At 39.8% G+C, this 26,369-nt stretch overlaps 1 protein-coding gene across 1 annotated transcript in view; it reads left to right on the top strand.

Moving 5' to 3' along the window:
* The window catches only part of LOC126258544 (5'-3' exoribonuclease 2 homolog), a 460,812-nt gene that overhangs the window by 202,327 nt on the left and 232,116 nt on the right, over positions 1-26,369 (top strand). The window contains exon 17 of the mRNA XM_049955650.1: positions 21,083-21,211. Within this exon, the coding sequence (XP_049811607.1) occupies positions 21,083-21,211 (129 nt within the window). The remainder of the gene's footprint in view (positions 1-21,082; positions 21,212-26,369) is intronic.

Here is a 26,369-nt window from a genome sequence, read left to right as displayed (position 1 = left end):
CCTCTTTCCTGATGAGGCAACAGTTTGTTGCGAAAGCTTGAATTTCGTGTGTATGTTTGTGTTTGTTTGTGTGTCTATCGACCTGCCAGCACTTTCGTTCGGTAAGTCACATCATCTGTGTTTTTAGATATATATATGCCTAGCGCTAGATGAATGATGTCATTGTAAAATATACTGTATACTATGCACATGCGGAAAAGTTTAGGTCGGAATGACTGGATGATCAATCAACACCAGGATCAAAGAGCATAAGCGACATTGCTGGTTGGGGCAGGTGGAGATATCGACCGTTGCAGAGCACGCACTGAGTGATACCGACCACGTAATAAAATTCGCCGACACGGAAGTTCTGGCTGTAGAGAAGCACTATCACATGGGCTTGTTCAGAGAAGCTGTAGAAATACAAAAAGACGTGAAGTTTCAACAAGAAAGAGGAAAGCCTTAAGGTAAACGGATCCTGACTTCCCATACTGCAGCGAACGACCATCGCAGGTAGCAAGAGGAGAACTGCACTGGAAATGACCGCGGAGAAGCCCTCGGACATTGGCACGCCAGGTACATATAGTCTCTGGCCACAAGCTCGGCTCCAGTTCACCACTGGCAATGGAGGGTGAAGCTTTTACAATGCCAGCCATTTGTGCTGGTGAAACTTCAGTAAAATCATTAGATGAACATCGGTCGAAGAACCCGAGACAGAAGCCAATAGGCAGTTTGTCAACAAGTGGCCACAAAAGCCTTAACAATTTTGTAAAATCTACAAAACTACATAATCATTAAATGGAAAGATATTGTTAGAAAGTTCTTAAGTAAGCCATTACACCTAACAAGTTTATTAAGTATTAGTTAATGCATTCACATTTATAATATCTGTTTCTTTTATTTTATATGCTCAGCCCCACGAGTTTCAGTTCTAGAGATTTATTTTTCAGTTTATATAACATACCACCACTTTTATGTCAATACATAATCTCACCTTCTTATTATACATTTGTAAATCTATATCTGTTTCTACTGAAGATATCATCAGCTAGTAACAAGTATATTTGATGTTCAGTCTCTTGCCGCATAAAAGGAGTAACATGTTTGCACCTCTTATTTAATCTATCTTAGACTAAACACCATTATGAAAGCATAAATTAAGAAAAAAAGACCAAAAATTATAAATATCCCCAGTACAATTTTTTTTTTTTTACAAATACTCTATATGGAACTTGACCAAACCCATATAAAAGCTTACACCACGCTTGAAGGTAGATCCTTCTTAGTTTGCCCTCAAGTCAGCACCACCTATCAAGGAATTTGGGACACATCCTTATGCCATCATTTGGCTTCGCACCCTTTCTGACATTGAACACAAGGAGTTGCATACTTCTAACCAGCAGCAAACACACATTGTCCTACTTACTAAATTCCTCATCTTGGCATTATTGCTAGCATGCACAAAGCTCAGACACATTCCTCCACATCTTTCGTGTAGTATCTGCTCTTACAAGTGAACTACTAAAATCAGTAAAATGAATTATCCCTTGCAACTTGGCAGTCAGTCAGACTGACTGTTGGCATCTTAACTCTGTAGGCACTGACCATACACTACCTTCCACAGAAGACCAACTCCTATATACATTGTGTGATCAAAAGTATCCGGACACCCCCAAAAACATATGTTTTTCATATTAGGTGCATTATGCTGCCACCTACTGCCAGGTAGTCCTTATCAGTGATCTCAGTAGCCATTAAACATCGTGAGAGAGCAGAATGGGGCGCTCCACAGAACTCACGGACTTCAAACTTGGTCAGGTGATTGGGTGTCACTTGTGTCATACATCTGTACATTAGATTTCCACACTCCTAAACGTCCCTAGGTCCACTGTTTCTGATGTGGTAGTGAAGTGGAAACGTGAAGGGACATGTACAGCACGAAAGCGTACAGGCTGATCTCATCTGTTGACTGACAGAGACTGCCGACAGTTGAAGAGGATCGTAATGGTAATAGGCTGGCATCTATCCAGACCATCACACAGGAATTCCAAACTTTATCAGGATCCACTGCAAGCACTATGACAGACGGGAAGTGAGAAAACTTGGATTTCATGGTCGAGTGGCTGCTCATAAGTCACACATCACGCCGGTAAACTCCAAACAACGCCTTGCTTGGTGTAAGGAGCGTAAATTTTGGGTGACTGAACAGTGGAAAACTTTGTGTGGAGTGACGAATCATGGCACTATCACAGCACAGATGTGTTTTAAGCACCTCCTTGCTTCCCGCTGTTGAAGTGCAATTCGGGGATGACGATTGCATCTTTCAACACAATTGAGCATCTGTTCATAATGCATGGCCTGTGGCGGAGTTGTTACACGACAGTAACATCCCTGTAATGGACTGGCCTGCACAGAGTCCTGACCTGAATCCTATAAAACACCTTTGGGATGTTTTGGAACGCCAACTTTGTGCCAAGCCTCACCGACTGATATCGATACCTCTCCTCAGTGCAGCACTCCGTGAAGAATGAGCTGACATTCCTCAGGGAAACCTTTCAGCACTGATTGAACGTATGCCTGTGAGAGTGGAAGCTGTCATCAAGGCTAAGGGTGGGCCGACACCATATTGAATTTCAGCATTACAAATGGAGGGTGCCACGAACTTGTAAGTCATTTTCAGCCAGGTGTCCGGATACTTTTGATCACTCACCTAAACTCCTGTCGCAATATATCTTCTTTATATTCTCCTTTTAGTGTGGGTCATCCTTTCCTTCTGATTCACTCGTACACCCAGTCATTTCCTTAATTTATATTTGGGTACAGTGCCCTGCCTAATATTCTATCCTCCCTGCTACCTGAAACTTAAAATAATAATAATAATAACTCACAATTGGAAAGCCCCTGGAAAAGATAAAATAGCAAATTTCTGGGAAGAAGTTCACCTCAACATATTCACATCCAACTAAATTATTTAACAGTTACATTGCAGACCCATACACATTCCCTGATACACTTACACAAGGAATAACTTATCTGAAACCTAAAGATCAAGCAGACACAGCAAACCCAGCTAAATATCGCCCCATAACATGCCTACCAACAATATACAAAATATTAACTTCAGTCATTACACAGAAATTAATGACACATACAACACAGAACAAAATTATAAATGAAGAACAAAAAGGCTGTTGCAAAGGAGCACGAGGATGTAAAGAGCAACTGATAATAGATGCAGAGGTGACATATCAAGCTAAAACTAAACAAAGGTCGCTACACTACGCATACATTGATTACCAAAAAGCTTTTGATAGCGTACCCCACTCATGGTTACTACAAATATTGGAAATATACAAAGTAGATCCTAAATTGATACAGTTCTTAAACATAGTAATGAAAAATTGGAAAACCACATTTAATATCCAAACAAATTCAAATAATATCACATCACAGCCAATACAGATTAAGCGTGGAATATACCAAGGAGATTCATTAAGTCCTTTCTGGTTCTGCCTTGCTCTGAACCCACTATCCAACATGCTAAATAATACAAATTATGGATACAATATTACTGGAACTACCCACACAGAATCACACATTTGCTATACATGGATGATCTAAAACTACTCGCAGCAACAAATCAACAACTCAACCAATTACTAAAGATAACAGAAGTATTCAGCAATGATATAAATATGGCTTTTGGAATAGACAAATGTAAGAAAAATAACATAGTCAAGGTAAAATACACTAAACAAGAAGATTACATATTGGATAACCACAGCAACTGCGTAGAAGCGATGGAAAAAACATATGCCTATAAATATCTAGGATACAGACAAAAAATAGGAATAGATAATACAAATATTAAAGAATAACTAAAAGAAAAATATAGACAAAGACTTACAAAAATACTGAAAACAGAATTGACAGCAAGAAACAAGACAAAATCTGTAAATACTTATGCTATACCAATATTGACCTACTCATTTGGAGTAGTGAAATGGAGTAACACAGACCTAGAAGCACTCAATACACTTACACGATCACAATGCCACAAATATAGAATACATCACATATATTCAGCAACAGAAAGATTCACATTAAGCAGAAAGGAAGGAGGAAGGGGATCTATCGACATAAAAAACCTACATTATGGACAGGTAGACAATTTAAGAAAATTCTTTATAGAACGAGCAGAAACTAGCAAAATACACAAAGCAATCACTCATATAAATACATTGGCTACACCACTACAATTTCATAACCACCTCTACAACCCTTTAGATCACATAACATCAACAGATACGAAGAAAGTAAATTGGAAAAAGAAAACACTACATGGCAAGCACCTGTATCATCTAACACAACCCCACATTGATCAAGACGCATCCAACACATGGCTAAGAAAAGGCAATATATACAGTGAGACGGAAGGATTCATGATTGCAATACAGGATCAAACAATAAACACCAGATATTACAGCAAGCATATTATTAAAGATCCCAATAGCACAACAGATAAATGCAGACTTTGCAAACAACAAATAGAAACGGTAGATCACATCACAAGCGGATGTACAATACTAGCAAATACAGAATACCCCAGAAGACATGACAATGTAGCAAAAATAATACATCAACAGCTTGCCTTGCAACATAAACTTATAAAATAACCCGTTCCCACATACAAGTATGCACCACAAAATGTACTGGAGAATGATGATTACAAATTATACTGGAACAGAACCATTATAACAGATAAAACAACACCACATAACAAACCTGACATCATACTCACCAATAAAAAGAAGAAATTAACACAACTAATCGAAATATCCATACCCAATACAACAAATATACAGAAGAAAAAATTGAAAAATACTTCCAACTGGCTGATGAAGTCAAAGACATGTGACATCAGGATAAAGTTGACATCATACCAATTATACTATCAACTACAGGAGTCATACCACACAATATCCACCAGTACATCAACGCAATACAGCTACTTCCAAACGTATATATACAACTACAGAAATCTGTAATTATTGATACATGTTCAATTACCCGAAAGCAATGTAACATATACCCAACTGTTAAAAGGAAGTCACGCTTGATCAAGGTCCCCGTCACTTTCCATTTTTAACCAGACACAACGTCTGAGACAGGAAAGAATAATAATAATAATAATAATAATAATAATAATTCGACTAGTCCTGTTGCTTAAATTATGTTTCAGAGTCCTGAACCCATGCTTCTAGTAAATTCCGTCGCACTCCTCTGTGATCCCAGTCACTCTATTTATTGTTCCTGTTTACCCTGTTGCTGACGTAACTAACGTTACGAAACCAGTCGTGCTTTTGAAATAAGATAACGATACAGCTGCAGCCTTGTTTTAATTCAACATGAAGTTTTTTAGCTGTGGATATCAGTTAAATAAATTTGGTTATTGTTGTAATACTTCAAGTGTAGTAATTCCAATGTCTGTTTCTCTTGGATACTGGAAGACCAACACTTCTTTTAAATTTCTCTTGAAATTCACTCCAGGAAGAGAGTTCCTTCAAATGAGCTGTTCCATTCAGTGGCACTTCTGTCTAAATAACTTAAAACAAAATCAATTCTTTAATTATCGTCCCAGCGTTTCTGTAACGATCTCGAAAATACTCATAACAAATATGTGGGGTGAACATCGCCTTCCAGCTTAAATGTAGGAAATTTTTCAGATGAATTCATTCCTCCACCTAAATTTAATTCATCGAGTAGTTCAGGTGAAAACCAATTACTTTAGTTAAATTTCTGTTCAGTTTTCCTCGTTGGTTTTATTAAGTTCCTCCTGAAGCTTATGTACTTCCCCTTCTGTTTTTTAAACCAACTGTGAACAATGGTGTACTGACTGTGATGAATGCATCATTTCTTGTATCTTTTGAGCAATTAATTAATCTACCCATTCCTCCAAAGTTGCGAAAGTAGAGCCTGGCGATGCCATTATGTCCGTGTCTTTACCCTGCTCTAACATTTATAACCATAACTGCAGGTCTAAGATCTGTCCGTTTACTTATGTCACCTTTTTACAGTTAATTTTTTAATTTGTTTTACATTCTGATGTACTTCCTTAAGCTCTTCCAAAATGCAATTCTTTACAAAATCACATCGTTAGTTTATCTTGGATGTGCAACTCTTCTTGTAAAGTGGTTTACATTGTTTGAAAGTTAGTTGTTTTTGTATTTATCTTGTTTCTCCATAGGAGATTCCTGGATATGCTGTTCGAGACTAGCAATCGTGGTATCTTCTGCATTTAGATCTGTAATCAAAGTGTCAAGCTTAGCACTGAGCTCTGTGTTTAAAATAGCCTTTGCAGCATCTAGCTTAGTACTATATCTATTTATAAACTTCTCAACATGGTTTCATTTATTTGTTAAATAATATGCTCTGTGAAAGATCTTTCCAATCAATAAGAGGTAACAGTAAGTGTAAGGTGAGACATCAAAATAATGAGCTGCCTCAAGGCTCAGTATTTGCTCCAGTCCTGTTCAACCTATGCATTTTGAATATACCAAATATGACATCTACAAAATTTACGTATGTTGATGACCTTGCCCTTGCCTCTCACTGTACGCTTAGAGAGGAAGACATCTACATCTTAATGGATGAGGTCACAGATCTGAGGACATACTTTTCTGACTGGAGACTAAGCCAAACAGCATCAAAACCGAAGTGTTGTGCTTTTGCCTCAATAAAAAAACAAGCATGTCTAAAGCCCCAAGCATACTTCAACAATAACTCATTTCACTGTAATCCTGTCCCAAACTATTTAGAGATAACAGTGGACCAAGCACTATCTTTTAAAAAGCATCTAGAAAACCCCACAGCAAAACTCGACATGAGTGACAATGTAATCAATAAACTTCCCGATACCACATGGGCGGTGAATGCACCCATCCTTAGAACATCAGCACTTAGACTTTTGAACTTGGTTGCCAAATACTGGGCTTCAGTCTGGTTAAACATCCACTATGTGAAGAAGATTGACACCAATCTGAATGAGACCATGAGACTAATTAGTGGCTGTATACAAAGTACTCCCCATCCTTGGGTACCTGTTTTGAGCCATATCGTCCCTGTCCCTCCTCTCATGTTCGCAGACAGAAAAGATTACTTAAGTAAAACACAAAATTGTAGCTAATCTGCATGTTCCACTGCACAGTGGCTTGGCTAGTGCTGCTCTGCAGAAGCTAAAATCTAGATCTCCCGCACTACCACTTGCAGAACTACTTTTGATGGACAGTTTCAAAATTAATGACATGTGGAGAGAATATTGGGAAGCCCCAAAACAGGGTCAAGCTTAACCACTATTGACCCTGTTTCACCATAAATAGGAAAGGAACTGCCTCACCACGCATGGAAAATGCACAACAGAATAAAAAAAAATCACATGGCATCTACCCTGACTCATTTTGAAAATGGTGAATAACCAAATCACTGAGCTGCGACTGCGGGGAATCTCGTCAGACTGTTCATCACATTGTTACTGAATGCCGGCTTACAACATATCCATGAGAAAAATGTGATTTCTTTGAAGCTTCAAACTCTGCACGGATTAATAATCTCAACTCTAAAATAAATTTATATATACGCTGTTGTTACGTTCTGCTTTACATTTGTGGTTACATTGTGAAATTTTATGACATGGTTTTATACCTCTTGTTTCATATATTGCACCAAATGCATGTAAACCATACACAGAATAAATAAATAAAACAAGATCTGTACTTACAAGGAGAGGCCCCAGCGATGGGATCAATTTTTTGAAAACCATCTATGGGCACCTGTGTGCGTGTAATTATTGAAAAAACAATTCGAACTTTTGTGTGACACTTTACAGCATTAAAAAAAGTTGCATAACATAGTGTGTTTGTGTGGTATAATGGACAGGATGATAACCTTAGATGCAAGAGGTTGTTGGTTTGAATACCATCAGGAGCAGTGAAATTTTCATTTAATTTTTAAATCTTTATCGAATTTTCTATTTCTTTTTAAATCTTTATCAAAATGACTTCAATCATCATATTCTTTCAGTTAATTGATTTAAATATAGTTTTTTTTAATTTCCATTCCTTTGTCACATAATTTTAATCATAATATCAAGCTCTCCTTTTTCCACTTGAAATCTCGGTTCAGGTGTTTTATGCACATCAGTTAATGAAAAATACATTTTTCACACCATTGCACATTCAGTGTAAATAGATTATATCATCTTGATTTTTGACTGATAGATCATAGTTTTCCATTGATTGAAGATAATAACAGATAAATATAAATAACTTCATAATCACAAAAATTCTGATTGAAAAAAGGATGATATAAAGAAAAAATGTAACAAATGAAAAGGTTCATAAAGTGGTTAAAATGATGTGACAAAGGAATAGAAATAAAAAATTACATTTAAGCCAATTAACTGGATAAAAATAATAATGAAAGCCGTTTTGATAAAAATTTAAAAATTAATAAATTTACTTCACTTGACAAGGTTTGAACTCTCCACCTCCTGCATGTAAGACAGTTATCCTATCCATTACACCAAGAAAGCAGTCTAACTAAAACAACTTTTCTAACAGTATTAACAATCATGCAAAATGCTGATATTTTTTCCATCAGTTACTCTCAAATGCGCTCCCCATGAACCATGGACCTTGCTGTTGGTGGGGAGGCTTGTGTGCCTCAACAATACGGATAGCCGACCGTAGGTGCAACCACAACGGAGGGGTATCTGTTGAGAGGCCAGACAAACTTGTGGTTCCTGAAGAGGGGCAGCAGCCTTTTCAGTAGTTGCAGTGGCAACAGTCTGGATGATTGACTGATCTGGCCCTGTAACACTAACCAAAACGGCCTTGCTGTTGTGGTACTGCGAACTGCTGAAAGCAAGGGGAAACTACAGCCGTAATTTTTCCCAAGGGCATGCAGCTTTACTGTATGATTAAATGATGATGACGTCCTCTTGGGTAAAATATTCTGGAGGTAAAATAGTCCCACATTCGGATCTCTGGGCGGGGACTACTCAAGAGGACGTCGTTATCAAGAGAAAGAAAACTGGCATTCTACGGATCGGAGCGTGGAATGTCAGATCCCTTAATCGGGCAGGTTGATTAGAAAATTTAAAAAGGGAAATGGATAGGTTAAAGTTAGATATAGTGGGAATTAGTGAAGTTCGATAGCAGGAGGAACAAGACTTTTGGTCAGGTGAATACAGGGTTATAAATACAAAATCAAATAGGGGTAATGCAGGAGTAGGTTTAACAATGAATAAAAAAATAGGAGTGCGGGTAAGCTACTACAAACAGCATAGTGAACGCATTATTGTGGCCAAGATAATCACGAAGCCCACGCCTACTACAATAGTACAAGTTTATATGCCAACTAGCTCTGCAGATGATGAAGAAATTGATGAAATGTATGATGAGATAAAATAAATTATTCAGGTAGTGAAGGGAGACGAAAAGTGAATAGTCATGGGTGACTGGAATTCAGTAGTAGGAAAAGGGAGAGAAGGAAACGTAGTAGGTGAATATGGATTGGGGCTAAGAAATGAAAGAGGAAGCTGCCTGGTAGAATTCTGCACAGAGCATAACTTAGTCATAGCTAACACTTGGTTCAAGAATCATGAAAGAAGGTTGTATACCTGGAAGAACCCTGGAGATACTAGAAGGTATCAGATAGATTCTATAATGGTAAGACAGAGATTTAGGAACCAGATTTTAAATTGTAAGACATTTCCAGGGGCAGATGTGGACTCTGACCACAATCTATTGGTTATGAACTGTAGATTAAAACTGAAGAAACTGCAAAAAAGTGGGAATTTAAGGTGATAGGACCTGGATAAACTGACTAAACCAGAGGTTGTACAGAGTTTCAGGGAGAGCATAAGGGAACAATTGACAGGAATGGGGAAAAGAAATACAGTAGAAGAAGAATGGGTAGCTTTGAGGAATGAAATAGCGAAGGCAGCCGAGGATCAAGTAGGTAAAAATATGAGGGCTAGTAGAAATCCTTGTGTAGCCGAAGAGATACTGAATTTAATTGATGAAAGGAGAAAATACAAAAATGCATTAAGTGAAGCAGGCAAAAAGGAATACAAACGTCTAAAAAATGAGATCGACAGGAAGTGCAAAATGGCTAAGAGGACAAATATAAGGATGTAGAGGCATATCTCACGAGGGGTAAGATAGATACTGCTTACAGGAAAATTAGAGAGACCTTTGGAGAAAAGAGAACCACTCGCATGAATATCAAGAGCTCAGATGGAAACCCAGTTCTAAGTAAAGAAGGGAAAGCAGAAAGGTGGAAGGAGTATATAGAGGGTCTATACAGTGGTGATGTTCTTGAGGACAATATTATGGAAATGGAAGAGAAGGTAGATGAAGATGAAATGGGAGATATTATACTGCTTGAAGAGTTTGACAGAGCACTGAGAGACCTAAGTCAAAACACGGCCCCGGGAGTAGACAACATTCCATTAGAACTACTGACAGCTTTGGGAGAGCCAGTCCTGACAAAACTCTACCATCTGGTGAGCAAGATGTATGAGACAGGCGAAATTCCCTCAGACTTCAAGAAGAATATAGTAATTCCAATCCCAAAGAAAGCAGGTGTTCACAGTTGTGACAATTACCAAACTGTCAGTTTAATAAGTCACAGCTGCAAAATACTAATGCGAATTCTTTACAGACGAATGGAAAAACTGGTAGAAGCTGACCTCGGGGAAGATGAGTTTGGATTCCGTAGAAATATTGGAACACGTGAGGCAATACTGACCCTATGACTTATCTTAGAAGAAAGATTAAGGAAAGGCAAACCTATGTTTCTAGCATTTGTAGACTTAGAGATAGCTTTTGACATTGTTGACTGGAATACTCTCTTTCAAATTCTGAAGGTGGCAGGGATAAAATACAGGGAGCGAAAAGCTATTTACGATTTGTACAGAAACCAGATGGCAGTTATAAGAGTAGAGGGACATGAAAGGGAAGCAGTGGTTGGGAAGGGAGTGAGACAGGATTGTAGCCTCTCCCCGATGTTATTCAATCTGTATATTGAGCAAGCAGTAAAGGAAAGAAAAGAAAAATTCAGAGTAGGAATTAAAATCCATGGAGAAGAAATAAAAACTTTGAGGTTCGCCGATGACATTGTAATTCTGTCAGAGATAGCAAAGGACTTGGAAGAGCAGTTGAAGGGAATGGACAGTGTCTTGAAAGGAGGGTATAAAATGAACATCAACAAAAGCAAAACAAGGATAATGGAATGTAGTCGAATTAAATCAGGTGATGCTGAGGGAATTAGATTAGGAAATGAGACACCTAAAGTAGTAGAGTTGTTTTGCTATTTGGGGAGCAAAATACCTGATGATGGTCGAAGTAGAGAGGATATAAAATGTAGACTAGCAATGACAAGGAAAGCGTTTCTGAAGAAGAGAAATTTGTTAACATCGAGTATTGATTTAAGTGTCAGGAAGTCGTTTCTGAAAGTATTTGTATGGAGTGTAGACATGTATGGAAGTGAAACATGGACGATAAATAGTTTAGACAAGAAGAGAATAGAAGCTTTCGAAATGTGGTGCTACAGAAGAATGCTGAAGGTTAGATGGGTAGATCACATAACTAATGAGGAAGTATTGAATAGACTTGTGGAGAAGAGGAGTTTGTGGCACAACTTGACTAGAAGAAGGGACCGGTTGGTAGGACATGTTCTGAGGCATCAAGGGATCACCAATTTGGTACTGGAGGGCAGCGTGGAGGGTAAAAATCGTAGAGGGAGACCAAGAGATGAATACACTAAGCAGATTCAGAGGGCTGTAGGCTACAGTAGGTACTGGGAGATGAAGAAGCTTGCACAGGATAGAGTAGCATGGAGAGCTGCATCAAATCAGTCTCAGGACTGGAGACATCAACCATAACAACTCTCAAATGAGGGCCCACCAGAGTGAATGGCTGCAGGTTGTAATACCTGGGATCTTAACTTTCATCAGCCTAAATTTGGTTTTAAAAAGTTGATCACACTTTTGGGGACCTCTCCTTGTTAAATCAGTCTTTGCAACATCTAATTTAGTACTGAGCTCCGTACTTATATCTTCCACCATTTTTTGCCTGAAATGTATGCTCCACGCCTGGAAGCACTCTGACATACTAATGTTCTTTCATCTTCAGGGTGGGGTTAGGGCGGTGGTATGATGAGTTGTCTGCTGGCCCAGTAATCTAAACTCAACAATGCAGACTTCTTTTTGGCCAGCCACTCGTTCCTAATTTCTGATAAAACACAGCACTGCCCCAAACACATTATTTTGATTCAAATAAAGCCCACTCATGACTAGTAGCTGTGCTAGCCACGGTGAGTTGCCGGTGCTTAGCTGGGTGGTTGTGGTGGGAGGGCTGTGACAAAAGTTACCATGGCAGTGGCCGATGCTGCTATTTGATGTGGAATGGATGACTCGAAAACAGCCACCTGCTGCTAGAATCGTCAACCTTCCACATTGTCGGTTCATATTTTATTCTGCGTTGTAATTGTTGTCTAGTAATTTAGTAGTTAATTTTTGACAGCTAAATTTCTTCTTCCCTTTTCATATATCGGTAAAGAATTGAAAGTTCTCTTCTCAACAGCTGAACTCAGTGTAAACTTTTCTCAAATGCAATGTAATTGATGACTGCTGCATCAAGTAATCTTTGCAGTTGACATTGTCAAGGACAACTCGCTGGAACTTACCATGATGAAAATTACTAATTTATTTCAAGTATTGATCAATTTTATTCATTTTATGGTGCCAAATTTTTGCAGATTCACCATTTTGTGACATAGTCACTACAATTGAATTGTTTCATGGGTATCTCTATGCAGTTTTGCTGAGTAATGAAGTACGTTAGCTGAAGGGTAGGCTCCTAATGTCAAAACGCCTTTTTCTATTTACCTGCATCTTTACTTGAAAATCTCTCTCTCTCTCTCTCTCTCTCTCTCTCTCTCTCTCTCTCTCCCTCTCCCCCCCCCCCCTCCCTGCCTCTCCCCCGTCTCTCCCTCTGGAAATCAGTGTCCAACTATACCATGTACACCTCATATCGCTGATTTCTTTTCCTTTTTGATGTGCTGCTGACTGCTGAAAACTACTACTTGAGAGAATTTTTTTCTTTTGTGAACCACATACATTGTAACAACTTTTTGTACTCAGTAAACAACTTAAAATTCTTTTTCGTGCATTGTCACAACCGTCTTCTTCCATGGAGGCCAGTGTAACCCCGAGGAGGGGATCAGCTGCACGGAGAAAACATTAAGAATGGCAAGTGTGGTCAAACGCGAGCCACTGCCAGTGCTGTCCCGTCCAGTAGCAATGCCGTCTCTGTTGCCATTCAGTTAATATGCACATACAGAGAAACCCCACACTCAATACTTGTCTATTCCAAACCACATTAAATAAATGTTCTTCAGCAGTTGGCAATCGGCATTCATTGCTCATAAATACATAGTACAACACTTCCCTTTAACCAAGTGGAGATAGGAGGGTGCTATGCAGTTGCTCGCAGCTGTGTTGCATATGGTTGGGAATTGGTTTAGGAAGTGGTATTTCTGTTATGAGAGGCTAGGCTTTGAGGAGTTGGTTGGAGGTGTCGATCGACAAGAGCAGATATTCTTTAAGTGGGAACATAATAACCAGCTGCAGTGGGGAGCCCAGGTTCGTTGGGTCTGTGGATTTTGGGAAGCACATTAAAGATTCTAACCTCTTCCTTCACCAACTCTCGACCATCCTCACCCCATTTGCCTCTTGGATCCGTATTAGTCTCTATTGATATCACTTATCTATACACCAACATCTCATATTCCCAAGGCATTGCTGCTATTGAGCACTACCTCCTCCAGTGCCCTTCAGACTCCAAACCTACTACTTCATTCCTTGTATACAGTAACAGCTGTATCCTTACATGCAGCTACTTTTATTTTGAGGGGAAGGTGGCACAGCTATGGGCACCAGCATGAGCTGAGCACTGCATTATCACCTGTGTTAAGTAGGCTGCATATGGATGTCCTGGGCCAGGGTTAACTAGCAGCATGCCTTACTCTGTGCTGAATATTTCCATAGTGTTTTTCGCAATGTCTCCTTAAGTTTTCTAAGATTTGTCTTTGCCGAGATGAAAATTATTGCAGATATAAAAATTAGTTTCTGTGTTTCAAGCTTCTATGTGACTTTATAACTGTTTCAGATCCTCAGAGATGTAAATACAGCATTTTGTTTCATAGTTGCTGATGCAGTTTTGGTAACCCACCATGAAAATTTGTATCCCATTCAGATTCTTTGGATTCAGAAGAACTATCAATAAAATCTCTTGTTGACACATACAACTGTTGCGTTGCATCTACTGATGTTGTTGGTTTGCTTTCAGAATCTGTGGACGAGTCATCTGCTACAACAACATAAAATAATTCATCCTAGTTGTTGTTCTTTGCATTTCCATGATATGGTCCACAGTGGAACCACAAAGCACTTTTCCACTGTGCAGCTACAATGCCTAGACATTTGAAAGTCGAATGTGGCAAAACAATATCACAACAGACTAAGTATCGGAACACAACTTAGCAACCAGAAATGTGAAAAGTTGCTGAGATATGATGCAGCTCATCAACAACAGTCAGTTCTGAATAGCAGTGCTTCTGTACTTGTCATTAGTACTCAGGTGTCAGCAGGGAGACCAGAGTGAACTTTTCAATAACCCAATCGCCATACTTCAACTCATCAGTAGCACGTGGGGAGTAGCACAACACGATGCTTTAATTTGTCAACAGCAGTCGAAGGGTTAAAAGATAAATGGAGAACATTTTGTTAAAAACTGGCAGTATTTGTGATTAAGGCTCAAACACATTGTAAATCATGCCCTAAAATAATTGGCACTACATCAAATCTCCAACAGCGCTGCAGCCGGAAAAAGATCCTGATAGAACCCAGGACAAACGACGACTGAAGAGAATCATTCAACGTGACAGGAGTGCAACTCTTCCACAAATTGCTGCAGTTTTCAAAGCTGGTCCATCCACAAGTGTCTTTGTGCAAACCATTCAAAGAAATATCATCTATAAGGGCTTTCGGAGCTGAAGGCCCACTTGTGTACTCTTGATGACTGCACAACACAAAGCCTTGCGCCTCACCTGGGTCTGTCAACACCAACATTGGACTCGTGATGACTGCAACATGTTGCCTGGTCGAATTGTATCGAGCGGATGGACATATATGGGTATGGAGACAACCTCATGAATCCATGGACCGTGCATGTCAGCAGGGGAACTGTTCAAGCTGGTGGAGGCTCTGTAATGGTGTGGGGCGGGTGTAGTTGGAGTGATAAAAGACCCCTGATACATCTAGGTATGACTCTGATAGGTGACATGTATGTAAGCATCCTGTTTGATCCACCTGCATCCATTCACCGTCCACTGTGCATTCCAGCAGGACAGTGCAACAGCCTACTCACCCAGAATTTCTACAGAGTGGCTCCAGGAACACTCTTCTGAGTTTATAAACACTTCCGATGGCCTGCAGACTCTCTAGATATATACATTATTGAGCGTTTCTGGACAGATCTGCAGGATTCATGGCATTAGTTCCCTCCAGCACTACTTCAGACATTATTCGAGTCCATGCCACATCATGTTGCGACACTTCTGCATGCTCGCGGGGCCCCTACACGATATTAGGCATGTGTACCAGTTTCTTTGGCTCTTCAGTGTATGTGAAGCCTACGATAATTTACAGTCAGGATCCTGGCAAAAAACATTTCAGAAAATTCTTACATGTTTTTGTCATTGAAAAGATCCAAATCTTCCACCTACTTTTAAGACAAAACTGAAGACAGCAAACAGTACAGCTAAATATTAATTTTGCATTAGAAAATGTGTTCCCACATGTGCAGATGACCATGCCAGTGTTTGACTGTCATGTGCCCCCCCCCCCCCCCCCCAACACAGATTAATTGGAGATATTGAAACAAGCACCCCTGTTATTGTAAAAGAAGGGACCGAGCCCTGACAGAATTACTCTTAGATTTTTCATGTCAAGTACATTAGTCGTCTTTTGTATCTGTATTCTCTCACAGGGAATAGTGGAAGAGAGTCCAGGTCACCCATTTCCAAACAGGGTAGATTCGGGAAAAATAAACCACTCATGTGAAACACAACTTGCTTGGTTTCTATGTGACATCTTGCAAACATGAGGTACAGCTTAACAGCCTGTCTACTTTCCTAGGTTTCTGAAAGGCTTTCGACATTGTAACATATTGTTGACTAGAAAGCAAGACACAGTGAAACAGTGTGCTTTTGTGGATACATGATTGCCTTAGTGAAGAAATCTATGCCTTGGGAGTTCTGCTGTGTCTGCACAATGGTTTGTTTAGTCCACTGAAAAACTGACCACCTACAGATGCACTTGAAAAGTTCAGACAACCTCTCACCTGTAACTGACTGATGTGTGGCACATAGAAGCACTCAACAGAATACAACATTTACATTAGCTTTCCCTAATGTGAACACACACAACCGCACAGACGCCCAAATGCCAACACTAGTGGCCACATGAGACCTGACTTTTCATTTTTGGTTATTGAGGACAATTGGCTGGGTAGTTGGGGGTCAGGGAGCGTGTAGGGAAGAATGCATGAGGTGACAGGCAGATAGTGGCAAGCTGTGAGGCAGGCCTTTCAACAGTTGATAAGCAGCTGCACAAGACAAACGGAGTCCAGAGGGTATAATGTATAAAAGGTGGAAAGGAGAGGGTGGGGAGGAAGGAGAGAAGGATGGAGATGAAGGGGCAGACAGGGAGGAAAGAGAAAAAGGGGGAGGGATGGAAGATGGGGTTTGGATGGGTGGTAGAGAGGGAGGGGGGGGGGGGGGGAAATATGCGTACATGGGATGGGGGGAATGTCATAACAGAAGGCAGTACATGATACGGACAGGGAAGGAGCGGTTGAGAAAAAAGAGAGAAGGGAAAGGTAAGATGAGTCAGTGAGAAACATGTTAGCGGAGGTTTAGGCCAGGAGGGTTGAGAGAGTGCAGGATGTGCTGGAGAAAGAATTCCAACCTGTGTTCTTCAGAGGAACCAGTGTTGGAAGGAATTATCTAAATGGCTTGCATAGTATCAAAGTCTGTTTGTTGGGGTGCACAGCATGTTCGACAACTGGATGGTCAAGCTTGCCACAATCTGATGGTGTCCATGCATGCAAATCGACATTTGATTATTTGTCATGTCCACATAGAATGCTGTACACTAAATGCAGCATAGCTTATATATAACATGGCTGCTTTCACATGTGGCTCTGTCTTTTATGTGGTAGGAAATGCCTGTGTTGGACTGCGATAGGAGGGTGTGAATGCTTTGTGTCTGACAGTGATTTAGATTCCCCACCTAGCATGGATGTGGACATGTCAGAGGTACAACGGGTGTGAGTGGCGGCTCCAGGCTGTCTTCATAAGGGAAATCGCCGCCGAACTATGCATGTCATGTGGCGCCATCCAGTTTGCTGCTGAGCCTGTGGCCCAGACTTGTGGCATGGCTTATTGCTAGCTGTACTTTGTAGCTATTCGTTGTGAGCCATTGCACAGTCAGGCTGACTCAAATTGTTTTCTGGTCACAGATTTGGAACTGTTATGTTGTTGTTGTGGTCTTCAGTCCTGAGACTGGTTTGATGCAGCTCTCCACGCTACTCTATCCTGTGCAAGCTTCTTCATCTCCCAATACATACTGCAGCCTACATCCTTCTGAATCTGTTTAGTGTATTCATCTATTGGTCTCCCTCTACGATTTTTACCCTCCACGCTGCCCTCCAATACTAAATTGGTGATCCCTTGATGCCTCAGAACATGTCCTACCAACCGATCCCTTCTTCTTGTCAAGTTGTGCCACAAACTCCTCTTCTCCCCAATCCTATTCAATACTTCCTCATTAGTTACACGATCTACCCATCTAATCTTCAGCATTCTTCTGTATTTATCGTCCATGTTTCACTTCCATACATGGCTACACTCCGTACAAATACTTTCAGAAACGACTTCCTGACATTTAAATCTATACTCGATGTTAACAAATTTCTCTTCTTCAGAAACGCTTTCCTTGCCATTGCCAGTCTACATTTTATATCCTCTCTTCTTCGACCATCATCAGGTACTTTGCTCCCCAAATAGCAAAACTCCTTTACTACTTTAAGTGTCTCATTTCCTAATCTAATTCCCTCAGCATCACCCGACTTAATTTGACTACATTCCATTATCCTCGTTTTGCTTTTGTTGATGTTCATCTTATATCCTCCTATCAAGACACTGTCCATTCCGTTCAACTGCTCTTCCAAGTCCTTTGCTGTCTCTGACAGAATTACAATGTCATCGGCAAACCTCAAAGTTTTTACTACTTCTCCATGAATTTTAATACCTACTCCGAATTTTTCTTTTGTTTCCTTTACTGCTTGCTCAATATACAGATTGAATAACATCGGGGAGAGGCTACAACCCTGTCTCACTCCATTCCCAACCACTGCTTCCCTTTCATGCCCCTCGACTCTTTATAACTGCCATCTGGTTTCTGAACAAATTGTAAATAGCGTTTCGCTCCCTGTATTTTACCCCTGCCACCTTCAGAATTTGAAAGAGAGTATTCCAGTCAACATTGTCAAAAGCTTTCTCCAAGTCTACAAATGACTGTTATACTTCTACACTAACTTCACTATGGCCTGGTCTTGCTAGTGTTTCATTCACTTTGTGAATTCAGACTATTGGAGACTTATAGGAGCGTGTGTTCATTTTCCTGTGGTTTGGTGTGCCCATTGGAGCAAGTCAAGTTAAACTGTCTGTCTACACCATGCAGGATAGAAAAGGTGGGTTTATGGGACAGATCTTGCACCAGTGTCGACCACAAGGGAATGATGCAAGGGGTGATCAGAGTAGTAGTGATCAGTGGCTGGTTATCAGGTTTGCTGGTTTCAGAGGAAGAGAGAGCACAGGGGTCTGCTTATGGATGAGCTCAATAGGATACTGTCTGTCACATTGCTGATTATATCACATGGTTATAATTAAACTGATGATGTTCTGAGTGTTGCAGTACAGGTTTCATACATCACAGGGTACTGAAAAATTGTAGATATGTACATTAATCAGTGCAGTCTTGGAGTATGCGGGGAAAAAAAGAAGTTCCACTTTCTGCCACAACATGAATAATGACACTGTCAGCAGTCAGAATGGGAAATATTTCCTGTTTTGATGTCAGTATGCTTTTTGTCCCTGGGTGAAATATGTCGATTTCTTTCTTGAAGTGGCTGTTGATGTAAAGGGTTATGGAAGTTCATGTTTTCCACAGCAAAACATAATAGTTATTGAAAAGAAAGACTGTGCACTGCTGGAAAAGTTGTTTTATGAGAATGACAGAAATAGCAGTGCTGCATCGTGGGAATACTGCTGACAGAAACAGTACAAAGAGACTCCATTTCAATAAATGGCTGAAAGAATATGATCACAAAATTTGAAGAAACAGGTGAATTAGGTGGTGCAGCAGGAACAGGTTTTTGCCTCATTTCTGTGGCAGTTGTTGATTAAGTTGCTGGTGATACAGCCAACTGTGCAGCATATGCCTCAAATTCTGCAACCACTGTTCGAGTTGTGTCATGGGAATTCTCTCTCGCATGGTCAAAAGTTCAGAAGATTTTGCAGTGTATTTTACACAGGTACCCGTACAAGATTCAGAATGTACACCAAACAAAGCCCCAAGATAGGCTACAAGGCTGTTACTTTGCCCTTCATTTTTGGCATGCATGGAAATGGATGATATGTGGCCAGAGAATAATTTTGGATGGACAAGGCACATTTTGCTCTGCACCATGCTGTGAATGCACAGAACTGTCACGTATGAAGTTCTACTCTGCCACACATTGAGCTGAAACATCCACTGCACTCAGCTTGTATGACTGTTTGGTGTGGTTTCAAAAGCTCCTATATTCTTGGTCTGTTTTTCTTCAAGGAGTTGACACATCACAGGCTTGTTAGGTGTACAGTGTCTTTTGCATGTTATAAGGACCTCTTTGTGCAACGCGTGATTCCAGCTTTGCAAGAATGCAACTGTGTCCACACCACTATTTTCATGCAAGTTGTGACAGCATCACATGTTGCTTGCCACGTGAATGATTTGCTTCAAGAAGCCTATGGTAACAACCACATCATGTCCAGGCAATTTAAAGATGTGTGGCCTTACACATAATCTTAACTAAACCCATTTGGCTTCTGGTTGTGAGGATATCAGAAAGATTTGTCTATCAGGAATGACTCTGAAGTCTTTCTGGACTCTTCCTGATCTCAAGGATTGTATATGATGGCTCATCACTCTGATTAGACAGGATATGCTGCAAGCAATCATTGACCATGCTATGTTACGAATGCAACATGTTGCTGAGTCGAGAAACCATATTGAACACATGTTGTAACTTGTTATTTTCTCCTAATAAACGTTCCAGAACCACCGTTATGTGTTTGATGGTTCTTGCTCTCTTCCTGCACCCCCACCACATTCTGACTGCTTACAGCACCATGTTTTCACCTGGAGGCAGAACCACTGAATAATTAACATATATAAAGTGTTTGAGTATCCTATGATGTATAGTGCTGCGTTGCAGCACTTGGGACACTGTCAGTTTATTTATAACCAACCGTTACAAGCCACCATATGTTGTATAATGGAGATTAATATTGTTTGGTTAATGAAGTATTTGTGACATTATTTATAGTGCGGTAAATAAAGGTACTATTATTGGTTGTGCGGTAAATAAAGGTACTATTATTGGTTGTGCATGCTAAGTTGCATGAGCAGTCGCTGAAAGTATTTTAATTATTGGGTGGAAACTGAATTCATGTTACACCTATGCACTTGATATCATGCTGCATTTGGTGGAGGTGGGCTAAAAGTGACCAGACAGCAATTGTAGTCCTGTGACACTCATTAAATGCTAATCCCTCATTTGTTTTATAGCAAAAATATTGATAAGTTACTTTTATTGAGTTTTCTGCATGTATTGAACATGTGTGTTAATTGACTATTATTTCATTCCAACAGGGAACCACCAAGAGTGCTGAAACCACAGGACTTGAATGCTCATGACTCTCGAAACTGGCGGCCACAGATTGGAATGTCTCCTGCCACACAGAGAGCCTCATTAGGGGCAGCAGGGCACCGAATGCTTGGGTAAATATTTAGTTTTTACACACACACACACACACACACACACACACACATCTTTGTGGCAATTGAAAAACGTGTATGTATAGCTGCTGGAACACGAACAATCGGAGTTAAGCTGGCGTACACTAAATTAAAAACATTATTGCTTTGGGTCTTTGAAACTGTCGTACGAAAAAAATGAATGGCTTAAAGCCCATTTCCTGAAGGGAAGGTAAAATCACTCCAGGTCCTGTAGTAGTAATCGGACAGTATGCAGGGAACTAACAACAAAAGGTTTTCAGAGGTCATGATTCTCAAGTATCAAATAATTTCCTTAAGCTGTAATCTTTGTTTTAATTATATTATGTAGTGTTCCACAATTAATACTTTTCTACCAATTTAATTGATATTTCAGTTTTTGGAATGAAAAACAATTGTCATTAACTTTCTAGAAGTGGCTGTCCAGTTTGCTTTTAAATCTCTTTCAAAATTTCCTTTCTTTTAATGATTGTTCAGAGATTCCTGGATCACTTTCATTTATATAATTTTGGGATAATACATATTAGGAGCAGAAACCAAGCAAGGAGGTACAGTGATTAAGGCAATGGACTTGCATTCAAATCTAGTCAGCCATCTGGGTTTAGGTTTTCGATGATTTCCCTAAATTGCTTAAGGAGGAAGCAGAGATGGTTACTTTGAAAAAGAGACAGATAGTTTCATCCTGTACCACCTACTTTCTGATTTTGTGATTTGTCTCTCGTGATCTCACCATCAGTGGGTTGTGGACCTGAATATTCCTTCTTAAGGATAGAATCACTGCATACAGGAGTAAATGTATTCTCTCTGTGGCTCTACTGCCTGTCTATAAACTTTCATGACTATGTCATAAACTTCTTGAAACCATAGAACTTTTATTATCCTTTCCACTTTTCTTTATTTTATAAATGCACTCCATTTAATGTTCTTTGGTTCTCATAGCTCATTATTTATGTACCATGTTATTAGGTCACATAAGGTAAAGAGCTTTATTCTGCATCAGCTTCATGTTTTTCACATGTACTGTTTGAAAGAAATCAGACCATTGACAAACTGTAAGCTCTCACATATACACAGATTTTATGTGGAGAGCAAATGTCCTACAAAATTTGTATATTAAGTGGTCTATCACTAGATTAATCCTCTTCAATTAATCACTTAAGATATCCTAGTCATTGCAAAGGTTCATGTTATGGAGAATAGGCTGTTATTGATTCCAAGGCACCATGAATCCAAATGTTTCCAAGTACATACTTGTTATAATGCTTGAAAATATCGTTACAGATTTTTCTTCTGCTTTTTACAGAAGCATAGTATCCATTTATTTCTATGTTTGAAGCAAAATTTGATAGCTGAGAGAAGCAACATGTGTAACTGTTCCATGCAGAATGATCTGGGGCATTGTCGTGGAGCAAAAAATACCTCCTGGGACAGCTTCCTACAGTGCTTCATCTTGACATCCTGCTGTAAGCTTGTCAGGATATTTCTATAGTATGCACATATGTCGGTTTGCATAGCAAGTTAGCACAACACCATGTTAGTCCCAAAAATGTTCAGCAACACCTTGTACTCGATGGTGATGGGGTCTTCGCTTTTTTTACGGTAGTTGATTCATATTTCCTCTGCTTACTTTGTTCCTCAGACAAATAGTCATAGTGATACGCACAGCACTCATCCACAGTGATAGGCAAATAAAGGAGTTATCTTAATTGAGGTTGATACAGGTGCAACATTTTTGTTACTGCCTCAGTTTGGTAGGTTTTTTGAATAGATGTGAGCAGTTGTAGAACTCGGTGAGCTTCAACCTTTGTAATAATAAATGAAAAGCACCAGTTTGCTTTTGTTCTACAATATTATTTTTATTGCTAACTGGTTTTCGGCTTACAAGGCCATCTTCAGACATTAAAAATAATATTGTAGAACAAAAGCAAACTGGTGCTTTTCATTTATTATTAACATGTTGTTCTACCAAGAACCGACGGAAGATTCTGTTAATATTCAACCTTTGTCATAGTAAGAATGACTTGTAAGATGTTGAAAACTGATCTGTGACTGATTTTTGTGTTCTCCACTTTTGTCTTGACTCTATATGCTGGTCTCTGAGCAACAGGGCCTCCACTCCACTTCTCCTGTGACTCCTCTCTCTCTCTCTCTCTCTCTCTCTCTCTCTCTCTCTCTCTCTCTGTAGGGATTGTGTACCTTTTTTTCTTATCATTTACACTTGTTTGGCTGCACTGGAAGGGTCTCTGTCGCCTAACTGTTATGTCATATGAGGTTGAATTGTTGCAGTAACCTCCTCCAGTCCAGCATGGATAGTTGCAGCATTGTTACCGTTCTAGTGCAATACTTTAGTGTACTGGTGGGCTGTGCCATTTTGTTTTGGTTCTTCTGGTGGAGCGATACAGTATCATGGTGTGGGGATTTCAAAACGTGTCAAATCAGAAGACATGTACCTGAAGGCAAACAAAAAATTAATTAATAACTTTGTTTTTTGAGGTGATAATTAAAACTTCATGACTACTACTCTTAAAAGTTCTATTCATAAAGTTCCCCATCCTCCAACCTCTACACCGCGGAGACCCAGCTTTAGTTAAATCATCATGAGATCTTTGTTGCTCATCATATCACTGTTAAGAAGCATAATGAGAGTATCTCCTTATCTCTTTATTTTATTTTGCAAGTAAATTTTTACTCACTTTTCTTTTGTGACACTTTACAACAGTCGCGACAAAAAATACAACAGTCAGCACAAAAAACATAATGCAAAAGGTAGGTTTCACTTGCAGTTATCCAAATGCATTGCTTTTACATTCCAGTGTCTTCAAAATCTTTCTGTATCTGTTTTGATTATGTGCAGATCTGAAAAATGAGGATGGCCTGTAACTATAATAATCCAGGCTGGTATGTTACATCTGTGATGAACAAGAACTGAATACATCACTTGATTCCTCCCCCAGCATTGTTAATTCCACTATCAAAGTAGTTAGAACTGTGGAGTGTTTAATGACTATGACTTAAAAGGCAGTAAAAAATTTGTAACTTTTGAACAGTTTCTTCATCCAAGGATTTGGAAAAAAAGGAAGAAAAGAAATATTAATCAGAAAGAGAGAACTTGTTTGAAGCAGGTGTTATGAAAAATTTCTCAGTTATGTGAGAAGGAATTCCAGCTTTGTTCACAGTAAAACTGTGGCTTGATCTACTGAAGTACTGGTCATGTGTTGATGAAATGTTTATTATAATTGTAATGGCATTGTTGTGGACAACATGCTAAAAACATTTGCATTCACTGAGGAACTATCCTGCCTAGATGTAAGTTCTGGCACATTAAAATGGAGGCAAAGCCATCTTGCTCTTCTCTAAGTTTCCTTATCCAGTGACTGTTCCTTTTTCATGTCCTTTCTTGAATTCTTCAGTATCTATGTGTGTAATTTCTCTACATGACACCACACATTAAAGTTAACATAGCTGTGTCGTACAAACCAAGCAAGCGGAAGCAATAGTTCAAGCACTTGGCTCATATTCAGGACGACTGGGTTCCAAACTCTCTTCTGGAGATCTAGATGTACATTTTCTGCAGTGTTCTTTTTAGTATCCCTACCACTAGACATTGTGATGGAGGCAGATGAGCTAGTGTGATTATTGCAGTGGAATATTGCGGACAACTGCCATGGGGGATACACGTAATGTGTGATTCCAGATAGTTGGCAGAGTCCATTTAGTGTCTTAATCAGTCCCTGTTTGAGATGTTGGACTCCTTATTATGGTCATACAATCAGCTGTTTGAATATGCCTTGGGCCAGCCAGAAAATTTTGAGGCACACATTTCTCTTAAGACATCAGTGGTGCCTACATTGTTGCTCCTGCCCTGTCCTGCTGCCGAGTTGCAGCATTGGCAGGCTCAGGACATCATTGCTCTTATTTCGTTGAGTGAGTGGGTCTCCCTTTTGGTGGGGATTCAGGAGCTCAGCGATGCCATGCAACTTTACAGTGAGTTTAAACAGTTGGTCAGCAGGGTATGTCATGGGTTCTTATACTGTTCTGTGACCAGAGGAGTTGCTGGTGAAGTTGTCTGGTGATTATTACTTTTCACACATCATCTTGCATCATGCTTACCTGCAATTGCTGTTATATGCAGTGCAGCTTCTCAGACTATCTCGGTACTCAGCACCCCCTTTGGACTTTACCAGTTTAATCAGTTGTGTTTTGGAAACTCATCCATGCTGGGAATTTATCAGCGATAATTGGAGCAGGTGATTCAGAAAATCATCTGTTGTGTAAACTATCTTGAGATTATATTAAAAACAGAGATTCCATGACTTACCAAACGGGAAAGCGCCGGTAGATAGGCACAATAAAACACAAAAACACACAAACACACAAAATTTCGAGCTTTCGCAACCCCCGGTTGCTTCGTCAGGAAAGAGGGAAGGAGAGGGAAAGATTCCCTCTCCTTCCCTCTTTCCTGACGAAGCAACCGGGGGTTGCGAAAGCTCGAAATTTTGTGTGTTTGTGTGTTTTTTATTGTGCCTATCTACCAGCGCTTTCCCGTTTGGTAAGTCATGGAATCTCTGTTTTTAATATATTTTTCCCATGTGGAATGTTTCTTTCTATTTTATTTCTATCTTGAGATTATGTGGTTATGGGCTTTACACAGGAGGAGCATTTATGAAACCTACAGATGGTTTTCTAAAGCCTTCTAAAGGATGGCCATCATTGCAGTTTATTCATCCCAAGCGTGCATTATTTGGGACATGTGCTCGTCAGAGATGGGCTCATCCCTACAGACAAACACATCAAAGCCATCGCCAACCTGCTGGTGTCAAAGGATCCGAAGGGGTTGCAGTCCCTTTTGGACTAGATTTCGTATTATGTTAAGTCCATTCCCCAGACTATGCACATCTGTCATCCTCTTAAGCAGCTTTGTCAAAATACCGTTAAGTTTGTCTAGTCTGCAGATGGTCAACAGGCTTTACAGTCCCTCAAACAGTGTTTGTGCTCTGCTCCCTGTTTGGCTTCTTATACACTGGGTAAACTTTAACTCTGGCCTGTGTTGTGTCCCAGTGTGACAGTGGTGTGATTCTGTCCCATCTGAAGCTGGATGGCACTGAACAGCCCACTGTGTATACATCAAAGATACTTTCTTGTA

Source organism: Schistocerca nitens, chromosome 1 (assembly GCF_023898315.1).
Source record: "Schistocerca nitens isolate TAMUIC-IGC-003100 chromosome 1, iqSchNite1.1, whole genome shotgun sequence".
Lineage (NCBI taxonomy): Eukaryota > Metazoa > Arthropoda > Insecta > Orthoptera > Acrididae > Schistocerca > Schistocerca nitens.
This window is presented reverse-complemented; position numbering and strand designations above follow the sequence as displayed.